Raw genomic sequence first — 15,472 nt, 5'->3', positions numbered from 1 at the left:
TCAGTTAAGGGCCGTAAGGCATGCATTAAACTGAATCCTTTCTTGTCATGTGACCCAAAAAGAAACTGAATCCTTTCTTCCCTCTAAAAAGGGCAATTTGTTTCTTTATAGAACAGAATGAATAGAATTAATTATGATTCCATATTACCATACCTTTAACTGAACAGATTCTGTTAATGGGAGGAAAGAAGCACGTGAATCCCGGATTTTTCTTTAACAAAAAGGTAAGTTCCCACCTCAAGATCTGAATTGCATAGAATATGTTATTATATGTCCTCAAATCAAATGCGTGAATAAATGGTATGAGGAGTTGAATTTTCTTTGGTCGATTATAACAAGAGAATTTTAACAACAGTGGTGGTATTTTATTTTTGCATTCAACGATGTAACACAGAGACAATAGTCCTTTATATTAATGGTTAATGCCGCACTGCGACACATCAACATCATTCGCATGCAACGAATACGCCTTATTCTGCCGAAAACAGAGAGACAGAGCCAAGAAAGTAGCATAGTGGGGAAGGTTATGAGTCTTATGACTAAGGGTCGATAAACACCAGACACTTTCTGTTGGGCCTAGGAACTGCAAATATGCTCACAAAAAGATTATATTGGATTGTCCTAATATTTATTGTAGTTTTTATTTATGTTTAGAATAATATGATGTTAACACTAGTTAATTTTTAGTTTTTCTATTAATTAAAAAATTTATTTAATTATTCGATAAATAAGTTTTTTTAATAATTTTTAGTATTTTTTGAAATGATACTTAAACTAACATTTTTTAAAATGCTAACTTATAGTTCTTATATTTTTTATTTTATTTTTATCTTCAATATATTTATTAAATTTTCTTATTATTTTTTAAAATAAATCATAATTTTATTATTTTTATATCATTTTATCATTTTCAGCTACTTTAACAGTTAATTTTATCAAATACTTATATTTTAATAAATTAATTTTTAATTTTTTAACTTTTAGCTATCAATCGATTTTTTCAGCTAGCTTTTTCCAACATAACCTTATTATCCACTGATTGGCATTAATTAGAACTATATATAAATCTATTTCTTCTTTAGGAAATGAATGAATGAAAATATCTCATTTTTTATTTTATAGTTTTATTTCTATTTTTGTCTTAGTTTAATGAGGAGTGATAAGAATATATTTTTTAACATATTATTTGATTGGTTAAAATTTATTAAAAAATATAAAATTCAAAGAAAAAATTATTAAATATGATATTATTTTCAATAAATTACAACCGATAAAAAAGAATGTGTTAATGTTAGAAAATGTGTTTCCCGCGTTTTTTTAGGTTAATTCTTGTAGGCCTGGTTTCAGCTTCCTAACGCTTTCAGCAACGGTAAACAAAATGTTCCAAAGTTGATAAGAAAATAATCAAAGTCACAAGTAAAAAAAAAACAAAGTGGGTATCTTCTTTTGGACCTATTTTGGTGGCAGATTCATGATTCGGGTTCATTGCTTGAGAGGGAATATTTATTAATTTTGAATGTTTAGGCGTGTTGCCGTCCTCCAATGAGAGAACACAGAAAGCTGAAAAAGGAGCAGAGTTCTGTTTCCTTGTTTTGGAAGGCGCAACTACTAGTCTACCACCTTACCTGCAATCTCGCCGCACTTGCTTCTCTCACTTTCTGCGTCTCATCACCAACCGTGCCACATAGTATTGTTTAAGGTTTCTACTTTATTGCCCGCGTTTTACAAAAGATAAGTAAAGAGGAGGCAAAACACTTTATACCTTTTACAAACATGCGCGGGGCTCAAATTCAGAAAAAGTAAATTGCCATGACATTCCTTAGATTTCTTCAACTTATACGTAAACATCCTTTTTCTTAACGTTTATAGCAGCTTCTTTATTGAGTACTCGGTGTAATATCTTTAAAAAATGTGAGGTACAAGGAGTGTAAGTGTGATATTTATCACACAATTAATGTAGGTAAAAAAAAATGGGGGGATTTTGAGAGAAATTTGACAAAACTACAAATTTATTAGTGTAATTTACTTTAACTTATTATACAACCGTTGATACTACTAGTTATATACAATTACTTTATTACAATACATTATACATACAAAGTACAAACATTTACATAGACAAATCTAATACATCTTAGAAGAGAAAGTGAAGGGAGATATAAGGTTGAGTCAATGGATAGTTAAGAAAGAAAAAAAATGTAATAGACTCGATTCCTCTTGTTGACAAAAAAAACTAATAATTAATACACATCTTACATTTACATATACAGACGTGTGTGTTCGTGGCACTTTTTTTTCTCATATAAACTAAACTGTATGTCAATTAGACATTTGATTTGAAAAATTGTTCTACAAAAACGAAAAGGTCAGCATACTAGTTTTGTCTACTTACGAAACAGGACTTTAATACCATAAGATATATCAAAGTTATTGGAGCTAAGAAAAAGTACATTTCACAGAAAAGTTGTAGGTTTACACAATATATATAGACCATTAGTTTTTGCAAGGGTTACCAAACCCCGTTCACAGCCTGATTCACAAAAATGGATCAACAGACTTTAAACTCATCGTCTTGTGTCTGGCAAGAAAGATTTATGTGCATCATTGTCAGTAATGGTACTTGTCTATACCAAAAGTCAACAGAACATTCAAAGCATTTAGAAAAATGACTTCTCTTTGTTCAAATTGGCAATTATGTCACTTCTGCAAAATGATATGAGCGCTTGAATAAGACCATACACCCATAAGAATCCTAGAAAACTTTATTTTTAGAGCAATTTACAATCATATAATAGTCTTTAACTATTTCTCTTTGTACAATTTGGATAAATCGACTGAGTATAACAAATATATATGCCCTTTAAACTTAACACTCGAGGGTCTGTGGACCATCCAAGTGAGGACTCTTTAGAACGGGTAGGCCTCTTACCCTTCTTAATCACATTCAATGAATAGGCAATATTCCTTTGGATCACATACACTAGGTCACATGGAGAGAGCTAATTGGATTTTCTTGAGGACTCGTCGGTATGTTAAGATATGAACATTTTTTATCACATCTTATATTTCTCTTATTTTATAAAGATATTGTATATTTTGTAACATTAATATAATTTCTCTTTGAGATAGGATCTGATGTATTAGGTAGGTAGAATGGAGTGTCTTTCATTTCTTTTTATATTAAATTTATCTGGATTGATTATATTTAATTTAGTTTGGTTTAGATATTATTTTTTTTGGATTGATCTAAAACCGATCCAATTAAAATTTGAAGTAAAAAAATCAATTAATTGAATTAACCAAAGTGATTTAATTGGTTTGATTTGGATTGTTGAATTCACCAAGTCAATCTAATGTGATGAACACACTTATGACTTAAGTGTGATCCAATGCATTGAAATTTACACAAATTTTCTTTCTTTTTTTTTTTTTTTAAGATAAGATGACAACTGGATAAATAAGCAAGAAGCTACGAAGACTTGGTAATTCAAGTGATGATATGAACCAATACTTTGCAAGAGACTTATTCATTGTCTAATCAATATTTGGATTATGAGATGATATTTGACTCGAGCTTATAGATAGGAATCATAAAATGATCTCAATCTCATTGTCAAACACACCCTTGGGGAAAACTGCAATGTATGTCACAGATATATTGCTTGAACCAAATGTATTTTCCATAGGAGGCAACCTGAATTGGATAGAATCATCATTATGGATAACAAAACTCTCATTGAACAACATGTCTAGAACTCGAATTCAAGACCATTGGTTAAGCTGAAACAATCCAATGTCTCTTGATCCACTCGCATCTCTTAATTTGTTTTCTGCTTTACATTTCACACGAACTAGTTAGAACATGAGCAGTATATGTGCTAATTGTTCTAATTATCTATTCATGCAGTCTATATGCATGTACATATACAGACGCACATACAGACGAAAAATGGAAATCTAATCATAAACTTTGGGGGAAAATAAATTATTTAAATATCAGAGTGCAACCGTACAAAACGTAAGGAATCAAAGGGGGTGCTTAAACGCCATTCTCTTTGCTTTTTATTCAGTGGTCTTCCTTTCCCTGCTTTCTGTCTGTTGACTTTTACATCTGCTAAACCCCAGGTACAACATTTTGTTTCCATGTCAAAGGATTCAAGCCTGAAGACACCATCACCTTCTGCAGCTGGATTATTTAGATCATCATTAATGGCATATTTCACATACATTGGTCGTTCCTTGAATCGATCTAGGTCATCTGGAATCCGAACTATTCTTTCAACGCCAGGAGAAGACACCTAAAGGAACACATATCAGAAACAAGCTAATAGAACCAATAACATGAAACATTGATGATCAAAATTTCAATCCCTTAGCATCATCCCTCAAAATCTAGAGGGTAAAACATAATAACCTTTGCCCTATAAGCTGCGATGGATCCCAAAATTTTAAATTGTAGGAGCAATATTCATATATATAAATTTGTGGGGACAATATACTTTTTTACTACATTTCACTTTATGGGAACAACTTGTAGTTATACATATTAAAAAATAAAAATCTTGGGGAGCAACTGCCCCCAAACCTCAAAACCTAGATCCGTCCATGTCCATAAAAACATTGTCCATAGCTGTGTGGATTTGATTAAGTCACACATGAAACTAATAGGATAGAAGAGTACTTCATAATTGGTGCTTATATATATTGATCATACTTGAAATGGTACCTCCAAACATATATTGTCAGGAACAGATTTGGCAAGTTCTGCTTCATCCAATTTTGCTCTATATGTTGCAGAGAAGGCTTCAATATCTTCCAGGCTGGGGGAACCAGACCTATAGGCAGAACTCAACAATTAAGCCAGCCATTCACTATAATAGCAAGTTCAGCAGCAGATTAAGCATAAATGGAATATTAATTCGAGCCACAAATTGCATCGTGTGAAAAACACGAAATGATCTAGATTATCCATACTTGGTTAGTGCCGGTGTAATTAAAAGCCAAAAAAAAATCATTGAGCAATGTACACAAAGGAATAGCATTTACTGTCTTTAATTATATGGTGAAAAGTCCTGTCATAGGTCATGAAAAAGGTTTTCACTCCAACTGTGATAAATCAGGCACTCCATACCAATCTAAACACATGGTATAATCATAAAAGTCTTAGACCTTTTCTTCGTTAGGAGAAATGCAAAAAAAGACAGAAGTATTGTGCTTTACAGTCCTTAAACTACGTAAATAAAACCTTTGTTTTCTTATGGGGCATAGAAATACTGAATACCAATAAATTGCATTCAACTTCAACATTTCCTTTTTCTGTAGATCTTCTTTACAGATAAATTGCAACAGTTGCTCACATACTGATCAAATGGTTCCAAATTCTGGAATCTGGCCTAGACACCCTATCTGAGTATACCAAATATGACCGAAAGAAATAAGCCTCAGAATAACTATAAATAACAGGAGCAATTGACCTAAAAGAAAGATAAAACTCGATATAAAATCACTTCTTAGGGAGGAAAACATTGTTATATAGCACGTAAATTTCACCAGACGACCATCTCTAAAATTCCCTAGATATCTTAGATATACATACATGCGTTATTTCATAGACAATTGGACAATCCCTGCATATTATATCTGATCCCACAATTACATAAAATAAGTAAAGATTCATCACAAACTGTTCAGTATAGATATGCCTTTATTCATAATAGCCATTCAATTAATAATAAAGTTTATCATGCTAGATATACACAACTACTACTAATATTAATAACAATGTCTTACTTTTTGGAAAGGTTCTCAATGCGAACTTGAATGGTGCAGTTGACCAGTGTTCTAAAAGCATAAATTTGCAATTCGCCATCGAAGGAGAGAGTAACCTCTTTAGCAATGGCTAGTGCTTTTTTATCCCACCAAGTTCCGGCGAGGGAGATTCCGCCACCTGCGCCGCCATCACCTGCCTTCAAAACGTGCAAAATCACATCGTAGTCTCAAAAACACGCATTTATCCACCTAATTTTCCCAACAAAAACACGCATTTATCCACCTAATTTTCCCAACAAAAACTTACATAAGGCACACCAGCCTCCTCTTCGTATTCCTCTTCTTCCTCATAGTATTCATCGCCATCCGCTGCTTCATCTGCGCAATGAATCGAGAAATTCAACCGAGTGTACGAAAAGAGAAAGAGAAACAATGAAAATTAAGAGATTGAGCGCAGTTGTACCGTATTCAAATTCGTCAAGGAATTCTTCTTCTTCTTCGTCGTCGTCGTCGAATGAAACTTCTTGCACGATGGAAGGTTCTAGAAGCGGCTCAGAATCAGAGTCTCTCCTTTTGCCACGTGGAATTGGAACTAGAGGCTTTGGACGAGTGTAGGGAGAAGTTGAAAACTGAAAAGAGAAAGTTCTTACACAAATGGGAGCAGCACAGAATGGTGAGGGAATTGCACTTACAGAAGGACTCAACCTCCAAGCCTTGATCAAATCCATATTCGGCTACAAGAATCTAGTGCCAAGCCAAACCACCAAAAGATGTAACCAAATCTTTTGGGTATTGCAAGTGCAACGGCCCAATCCCACACATCCAATCCTTTTGGGCTCTGTAAAAATAATAAAAAATTCATGAAGGTGCCACCATGGGATGATAAATTGGTTTCTCAAAATATAAAATAAATTTACTCTAAATATATAAAAGTGTGTTAAATTAGTTCTCTCATTACATTTGTGGAATCAAATTTTAATGCTCAAAAGACTAATTTCACAAAAAATTATATTTTTTAGGACAAATTTTGCAATAAATTGTAAATTTTAAGATTAATTTGTGATTAAATTATCTGTAAAATTAATTTTTCGTATTTTTAACATATTTAAATACTAAATTTGAATTTTTTTATCATTTAGATATCAATCAATTTATTAGCACCTCATAATTTCAATGATGAATTTGACTATTTATAAAAAATTGTAAATAGGTTTATGTTAAAAAATAAAAATCATTCCGGAATTTTAATTATTGTTTTTAAAACAATACTGTCCATTTTAAGTAGTATATTCATGACATAAAAAAAGTAGTATATTCATTATATATCACATTTTCACGATAATTCTTGTCATTTTTTTTGGTGAATTCGATAATTCTTGTCACGAAAATATATGTTGGAGCAACATCTATGACTACTGATTTGTCTAGCTATATATAAGATTAACTGATTGAGCACTTGTTCTGTAAGACAAAAAAAAGATTAAGCACTTGTAGAAAAAAGAAGTAAAATGTATTAAATTTCTCTATAATTTTATAATAAAGTGTAATAATATTTTTTTACCACAAATCATCCCATTCATTTACCAAAATTAAAATAAAAAAAAATCCTCTCATCACTTCATCTTATGAAGGAACTTCTTTATGTTGGACAAATTAAGTTGTCTGTCAACTTAACTCAATATTTGTATCAGGGTATTCATCTAATATAGTAAGAAGGACAAAATGGAACTTGCTATTAAACTAATAACTCACTGTTGGACTAGTAATTCACTTATTCAACATTCTGGTCAAGTTAATAATTTAAGTCTAATACCATTAGTTATCAACTTGCAATCCTTAAGTAATTACAGACCAGATAAAATTGTGTGCAATTTAGGTATGTATAATAAAATTTCTAGGTAAACTTTTGCTTATAGCCTTGACATACATTGATGTCCTACACGGTTTCCCCATCCTAACAATTTTTGTGTACCAGAAAAAGTCATCAAACTGAAAATTAAAGTTATCATTTATTCCTAAACTACTCCATTTATATTTCTGCGAATTAGAATTTCTGTTTTTCACATGTAGAGCCTCGAAGTTAATTTCAAAGTTTATTTTTTATCTTATTCTTTATTTTTACATAAACAATTAATATTCATTAGTGTAAATAAAAACAATTTTTTTATCTAAGTGAGAATCTGGAAATAATTAACTAGTTAATAACATTTTATGATTCAGTAAAAAAAAAAAAAACATATTATGCATATATAAAATATAATAAAGAAAAAATAAAGAGGTGACCAAACAAAGTAAAGGAGTCGCAACAAAAATTGTCATAAAGACAAAAACAACTTCTAAAACGGTGCGTTTGGAACGAAGTGTTCGTCGTCCTCGTTCGTCGTGGATCTGAATTTCTGAATTGTGAAGTCTGAACCCCTAAGCTTCTCTGCTCCTTCCTGATTCGCTTTCGCTGCAGTTAAACACTTGAACTGGCTCAACGATTCATCATCTTCACGGAGAGATTCAAGTTCTACACTACACATACATAAGATGGTGGTCACATCCTCTGCGCGCGATTACATCAATCGCATCTTGCAGGACATCTCCGGCATGAAGGTTCTCATCCTCGATTCTCAAACGGTACTTGCACTTTGTCTCAACGATCTCCCACAATGTTGGGAAATCCGATCAAAATATCAATCAATCATTTTTTTTTCTTTTGAATAAAAAATTACTTGTGTTGTTCACCGTTGGGTCGATTTTTCTTACTTATTTATTTATTTTTCCAATTGTCACTCTGAATCATGGACGATTTAGTGCCACTCGTGGTAGTTCCAATTATCTATTTGCAATTTTTCGTGGACCGTGAGAACAGATTGTAGTTTTGAAAGCACTGTGAATTGACGGTGAAACTCCGCATTATATGAATATATGTATTTTTCATTAAGGGAAACAAAATCATGAAGCTCCCTACTTTTGACAACTATAACGGTTTGATTGATTATTGTGATATTGGTCTCTTTTGACATTATGCTCGTAAGTTATAATGTTGATATGTTTGTGTAAAGTCACTGTCGGTGGTTTTATGGCCAAGACACTAAAGAATTATGAGTTGGCTTATACGATTTTGTTTTACTTCATCAAAACCATAAGTCAACCTGCCAAACGGACTTGGTTTGTAGAATTTATTTGCTTGAGCTTATTAAGGAGGAAAATGGTGTTCTGATGTGGAGTCCACTTTTTCGGAAAATTGGTGCAGGTAGGTATTGTGAGTGTCGTGTATTCACAGTCGGAGCTTCTTCAGAAAGAAGTGTTTTTGGTAGAGTTGGTAGATTCTATTTCCAAGTCAAACGAATCAATGTCGCATCTCAAGGCTGTTTACTTCCTTCGACCTACATCGGAGAATATCCAGCTTTTGCGCCACCAGCTGGCTAGTCCTAGATTTGGAGAGTATCATCTATGTAGGTTCTTTAAATTTTTTGCTTGAATCTTAGATAAGATACAGGGCAATCCTTTAGAATTTAATTTTTAATTTCCCCTTGTTAAGTAGTAATTTTCTCCCATTGATTTGAAGACACTTTGTGAATCCATTCTGAAATTACAGTTTTCTCCAACATATTGAAGGACACTCAGATTCACTTACTTGCTGATTCAGATGAACAGGAAGTTGTCCAGCAAGTTCAGGTAGTTATTTATGTGTGCACTTTACTGCTTACTTTTTTCCTTCCTGTTTGGCCTACTTTGCTATAACCATTTTGTGGTTTTTGAGCTGCATAAAATTTTGTGATGACAGATGCTTGTCTGAGAATTCATTTTAAAATAGATGAGAAAAATACAGATCATTTGATAGTGTCACAAAAATATTATAAGTTCTCATGAAAAAAATCCCTGATGGAACATGGAAGGATATCCGCTTCTTTCTTATTCCTTCTATAATTGCATAGTTTGCTTATTCACCATCCTGTTCTTTATCTGACAAATGACTCCACATTTGTTGAGCATGAAGCCTTGAACCCCCCAACCTTTATGTTTCAAATTGCAATCTCAAATGCAGGGTTTGTGTTGCAAAGTTTAATTCTGACACAGTTGTTGTCCTGATCATCCAGGAGTTCTATGCAGATTTTGTTGCCATTGATCCGTATCATTTCACTTTGCACGTGCCTTCACATTACATATATATGCTCCCAGCTATGGTAGATCCTTCAACAGTGCAGCGCTTCTCTGACAGGGTTGTTGATGGTCTTGCAGCTCTTTTTTTGGCATTAAAACGAAGGCCAGTAATTAGGTATCAAAGGACATCTGACATTGCAAAAAGGATAGCACAGGAAGCAGCTGTGAGTTCATGCACTTTTTCTAACTCACTGCATTTGTTTTTTGTTTATATTAGATAATTATATATGCATTTTGGAAATGTGGTTACCAGTTTATTTGATGAATTCAAGCTTTTATATCTTCATCATTTATATGATTTTGAATCGGATAGAGCTTTTCTTTGAGCACATGCATACTGCTTTACACACATAGTTAATGTATATGTTCTTTTGGCTGGCATTCTGGCAATGTGTGTATCACAGCATGCCATATTTATCATTAATGATTGTGCTTGCACACATAGTGAAAGCTAATTTACGTTACTGGGCTTGAACAGAAATTGATGTACCAAGAGGAAAGTGGTCTTTTTGATTTTAGGCGAATGGAAGTTTCTCCACTGCTGTTAGTGATTGACAGGAGGGATGATCCTGTAACCCCACTGCTAAATCAATGGACCTATCAGGTATCTGGAAGATTAACATATCTCTAGTGCTTATAATCTGATAAGTTGTTTATTCATATAAGTAATGCTCAATTGTGGTGTTATACTGTACAGGCTATGGTTCATGAATTAATAGGAATCCAAGACAACAAAGTGGACTTAAAATCCATTGGTAAATTTCCAAAGGATCAGGAGGTTGGAACATTTCTTAAACTGGGTAATTATGTCATTAGTGTATTGCATTACAGAATTTGTGCTCATTAAAAGGTAACTTTTTTGCTATTTTTTGTTACAGGAGGTTGTGTTATCATCAGAACAAGATTCATTTTTCAAAGCTAACATGTATGAGAATTTTGGAGATATAGGTATGAATATCAAGCGGATGGTTGATGAATTTCAGCAAGTGTCAAAAAGTAACCAGAACATCCAAACAATAGGTTTGTATTGTTATTCTCTCACATCAGAGTAATAAATTTCTGTCATCTGTGAAACTTATTTATACTTGGTGGCATAGTATAAAATTCACTGATTTTATGATTTGACTCTTGGCAGAGGACATGGCCAAATTTGTTGATAATTATCCTGAGTACAGAAAAATGCATGGAAATGTGACCAAACATGTTACTTTAGTAACTGAAATGAGCAAGATAGTTGAAGAGCGAAAACTTATGTCAGTTTCGCAAACAGAACAGGAGTTGGCTTGCAATGGAGGACAAGGAGCTGCTTTTGAGGTATATATTATATGGTCTTAATTTATTGAAATATTCTCCTTGCTTTTGCTCTAATTTCAGAAGTTTTGGATGGTCATTAAATAAAGGTTAAAGTAAATAATTTTTTTTCGAGTCCCAGGACTAGGGTTCTGATAGGAACTGAATTGAAAAATAAGAACTGAAGGTATTATTTATACGGAAGTAGTCACTGAATCCAAAGGAATGAGCCTCTGTTACAGAATTCAAAACATAAACTATATGAAGATTGAAATATTGAGTGGGAGCTTGATAGGGACTTGGGTATTATGGAGTGCCCAAGTCCCACATTAAGTAGTATGAGATACTTGGTGGAGTACTTAAGTGGCTTGGTACTCCCCCTTTAACTGCTAGCTTTTAAAGGAGGGTTCTCCTAGTGCTTGGGTGCTTATCAATTTGTATCAGAGTTGGTTCTTAATGTCTTGGAAAGGGCTACTTATGGAGGGGATGACCATAAGGCTGAGTGAAGTGTCATAGAGTGCAGCCGCCGGAAGGTTGGCTCTCAAGGGCCATGCTTTGATAGGGACTTGGTATTAAGTCCCACATCTAGTATTAGGATGCTTGGTGGAGTACTTAAGTGGCTTGATTCTCCCCCCTTTAACAGCTAACTTTTAAGGGAGGGTTACCCTAGTGCTTGGGGTGCTTATTAGAGCAAGCTCCAACTTACTACAAAAAAATGGAAGACATAAGAAGGGAAAGGACCCCTGCACTGAGAAGTGAGAAAGGACTGACTCCTACTCTCAGCTATTCCCCAATGATCCTTTGCAAATGCTGTCATACCTTCCAACCCACCTCCCCTGTCCCCTCTATATAGAATTGTTACCATCTTTCTCCACTCATTAATTGCACTTGTCCTTTCTGTTACGCCCATCCTTCCCTTACCCCTTCTCTTCTTTATTTGCTAGCTCCTAACTGCTGGCCCAGTATGCCCAACAATGGGTTACCCATTAAGCTTCATATGGTTTCCCTCATAAATTGCTATTTTCATGGATGAAATGAGTTTTTCTGACTTACTCTATACTCATAATTCCATTTTTTTTTTTCCAATGTGGGACTTCTTCACTCATATTTGACTTCCCAGCAATGATACAAAGTAAAAACAACAATCAACAGTGTATTATAAGAGTAAACAAATCCTTGAATAATATTCATCTTTAGTAGTTTGGTTTCACTTGGCAAAATATTCATGTGTATCATGACAGATTATATGGTATACGTAAATGAAGCAATCTTTTTATTATAACCCCCTTCCCCTACATAAAAAAAAGGTTTTCTATTTTCCCTTGTTAATTGTTATTATATGTACTGATGAAAACTTTAAAACAATAAAGGTGATAACTTATGTCGTCTCTAATGTAATCTCCTGCAGGCAGTGACAAATCTACTAAACAATGAAAGCATATCAGATGTGGACCGACTACGTCTGGTCATGCTGTATGCTTTACGATATGAGAAAGATAGCCCTGTTCAATTAATGCAGCTCTTCAACAAATTGGCTTCCAGATCTGCCAAGTACAAACCTGGGGTAAACTAATTTAAACTGTTGCTTTTCTTCTTAAATCCATTATTCTCATGCATGAATGTCTGAATGTCAGTCTCTAAACCTTATGGGAACTTGTACCTTTTAATCCTTTGGATAATTGAGTAGTGATGGCGAGACTATTTGGGGTTGTTTTGTCTTGTCATATCACTGGCTTTGGATTCTCAATGTAGAAATTTACATTCAATTAGATTAAAAGTTAAATTAAGAACAGAATATGGATGGATGCCACTGTTGTTTTTTATATGGTTACATGAGAAAGTTACTGATATTGATCTTTGTTGTGGCGCCACAGCTTGTCCAGTTTCTTCTGAAGCAAGCAGGTGTTGACAAGAGAACTGGTGATCTTTTTGGAAATCGAGATCTAATGAATATTGCCCGTAACATGGCTCGTGGTTTGAAGGTATGCATAGAAATATTGTGATTATTATACCATATCCTTGATGATCCAAGTCTTCAATCTTAAAAACTCTTGCTTTTCTGAGTTTTGGTGCAGGGTGTTGAGAATGTTTACACCCAGCACCAGCCACTTCTGTTTCAAATCATGGAAAGCATTGTCAAAGGGAGGTTGAGAGATGTGGACTACCCATTCATTGGAAATCACTTTCAACAGGGAAGGTTTGTCCTATTAAATATAAACTTTTAATTGTATCTTTTTTGTGAATTTCTAGATGTAACTTGGTTTCTATCATGATTAGTGATGCCACTACATTGCTTCCTGATTGCTAAATAATGTTATATTTAATGAAGTGAAATAACAGTGACAAACTTCTTAGTTTTTAGCACTAACTATTTATCAAATTGATGTAGAAAATTATTTCAATTGTCTACAATGTAATGTGGCACCATTTATGTGACAAATCATATAAGAAATTCAATGTGTAACGAGGTAGGACAGGCTTCACTTTGGGAACACATTAATAAAGGTGCACTATCTTGAGTTTTCGCAACACAATAGTAGTGGGTTCACACACTTGATAAGTACAGAATTCTGCAATTCCTTCTGTATTATACTTATAGTTTATTTTATCCATAGTACAGAACCCCATAATAGATTGGTGGCTATGGTCTCCAAGGGAAGACAAATACTAATCCCATTCTGCCTATCCTTACAAAGTTTTAACTACCTTAATCTGAGCTGTTACTGTTTATAACTTCTGCCATGTGGTAGCACTGACATCACATGATTTTATCCCTTGCAGCTCTGGTCTATGCCCTATGCTTTTCATAACCTCTCACAAATCTGTAAATTATGCAATCTGTTAAATGTCTTATGTTTGACTAACAGCTGCAAGAGTAAACTATACTTTTGGAGTTAATCTGGTTAGTTATCTGATAAAGCTATTGTAGGTCTATCTGAATTTTTCACGTGCTTCATTTTAAAAAAGGATTATTTAGAAGTTTGAAAATTTTCAATGCAAAGTTTTGTGTTTAATATTTGTTCAACTCCTGCGTCCTGACAAATCATCTAGTAAAAGGTTTTTTGACCGGTAGTCCAGTACAGACAGCGCAATTGTAATAGGAAGTTTTTAATCTTTATTAATAGCCATTATTATCATAGAATTATGGAATAATCAGATCTTTGTTGTTGACGACTAAATGAAAAGCAGGCCACAGGATGTGATCATCTTCATTGTTGGTGGGACAACTTATGAGGAGTCACGGTCTGTTGCTTTACAAAATGCTAGCAATACCGGCATTCGTTTTATTCTTGGCGGCTCTTCTGTTCTTAATTCTAAAAGGTATGATTAAGTCATAAAGATAGTTTGAATTTGATTAGTGGAGATGTCCACTTTGTTTGCTCCAGTTGTGCTTTCAATTTGGCATGCTAGAATTGATAATAATTTTTTAATTTACAGTTCCAATTTTATCTTGTGTAATGTGTTGACTGCAAAACATGAAAGGAGTCATAGTTTGGGCTAGTTAGTCATTTTAAATGTTGCTCGAAGTGAGTTGGTTTTGACTTACAGATTGATGGCTTTGTTATAGTTGGTTGTTCATTGATTGGTTCAAGGTGCTTTAGTTAACTGCAAAAACATTCAACTTGCTCGGCACCAGGTAACAATCTGGATTTCTTAGTAACAGGTGTTTTTGTAAATTTACAGGTTTTTGAGGGACTTGGAAGAAGCTCAAAGGGTAGCTCGTTCTAGCACCACTGTCATTTGAAGTTTATGCAGGCACATTTTGCATCTAGAGGGCCAGAGTTTTTACAGCTTCAGGCTGGTTGATTTCTGCTTTGAACACATGTATATGTATTAAAATATGTTGCAGAAGGAGCTTGATGTGTGGAATCAGACTTGATCCATTGTTGCTGCAGACGATCATCAACCATTTAACAGGTTAGGTACTAGTTGGTTCATTGCAGATGAGTGTGCTTTGAGATAGAAGTGTGAGAACTTCAATGTCAAACCGGGGCCCCTCTCTTTTGTTCGTGAGGAAAAAAGTAGACACGGAACATATAGGTATGATGAAAGAAACCTTTTTTTGGTCATCATTTTGGCTGATCAAGTCTAATGGTTTTATTTGACACTTGCTAATGAAAGAACAATTTTGTATAATCATGTAATGAATGTCTCATTCTTTTGTATACCAACAAATGTCTTCCATTTGTAGATTAACGGATCCATAATAAGTTCAGGCTGAGACAAAGTTGTGATTAATATATTATTTTTATACTATGCA

At 33.7% G+C, this 15,472-nt stretch overlaps 2 protein-coding genes across 2 annotated transcripts; one reads left to right on the top strand and one right to left on the bottom strand.

Annotated features, from left to right (window-relative positions):
• Positions 1-3,656: 3,656 nt before the first annotated feature.
• On the bottom strand, positions 3,657-6,533 carry LOC114410343. Its single transcript, XM_028374264.1, has 5 exons — positions 6,233-6,533; positions 6,077-6,147; positions 5,791-5,966; positions 4,727-4,835; positions 3,657-4,298 (listed from the first exon to the last, which is right to left on the bottom strand). Exons 1-5 carry the CDS (start codon positions 6,495-6,497, stop codon positions 3,990-3,992), a joined length of 930 nt encoding a protein of 309 aa, XP_028230065.1. The 5' UTR covers positions 6,498-6,533; the 3' UTR covers positions 3,657-3,989.
• A 1,555-nt stretch (positions 6,534-8,088) lies between these two features.
• On the top strand, positions 8,089-15,472 carry LOC114410342 (vacuolar protein sorting-associated protein 45 homolog). The gene is made up of 13 exons (XM_028374263.1): positions 8,089-8,391; positions 9,011-9,212; positions 9,356-9,435; positions 9,858-10,085; positions 10,400-10,525; positions 10,619-10,699; positions 10,800-10,941; positions 11,057-11,235; positions 12,620-12,775; positions 13,086-13,193; positions 13,287-13,408; positions 14,401-14,532; positions 14,896-15,472. The coding sequence occupies exons 1-13, from the start codon at positions 8,302-8,304 to the stop codon at positions 14,954-14,956; spliced, it is 1,707 nt and encodes a 568-aa protein (XP_028230064.1). The 5' UTR covers positions 8,089-8,301; the 3' UTR covers positions 14,957-15,472.

Source organism: Glycine soja, chromosome 4 (genome assembly GCF_004193775.1).
Source record: "Glycine soja cultivar W05 chromosome 4, ASM419377v2, whole genome shotgun sequence".
NCBI lineage: Eukaryota > Viridiplantae > Streptophyta > Magnoliopsida > Fabales > Fabaceae > Glycine > Glycine soja.
Note: the sequence above shows the minus strand (reverse complement) of the source record. Positions and strands in the feature narration are given on the sequence as shown.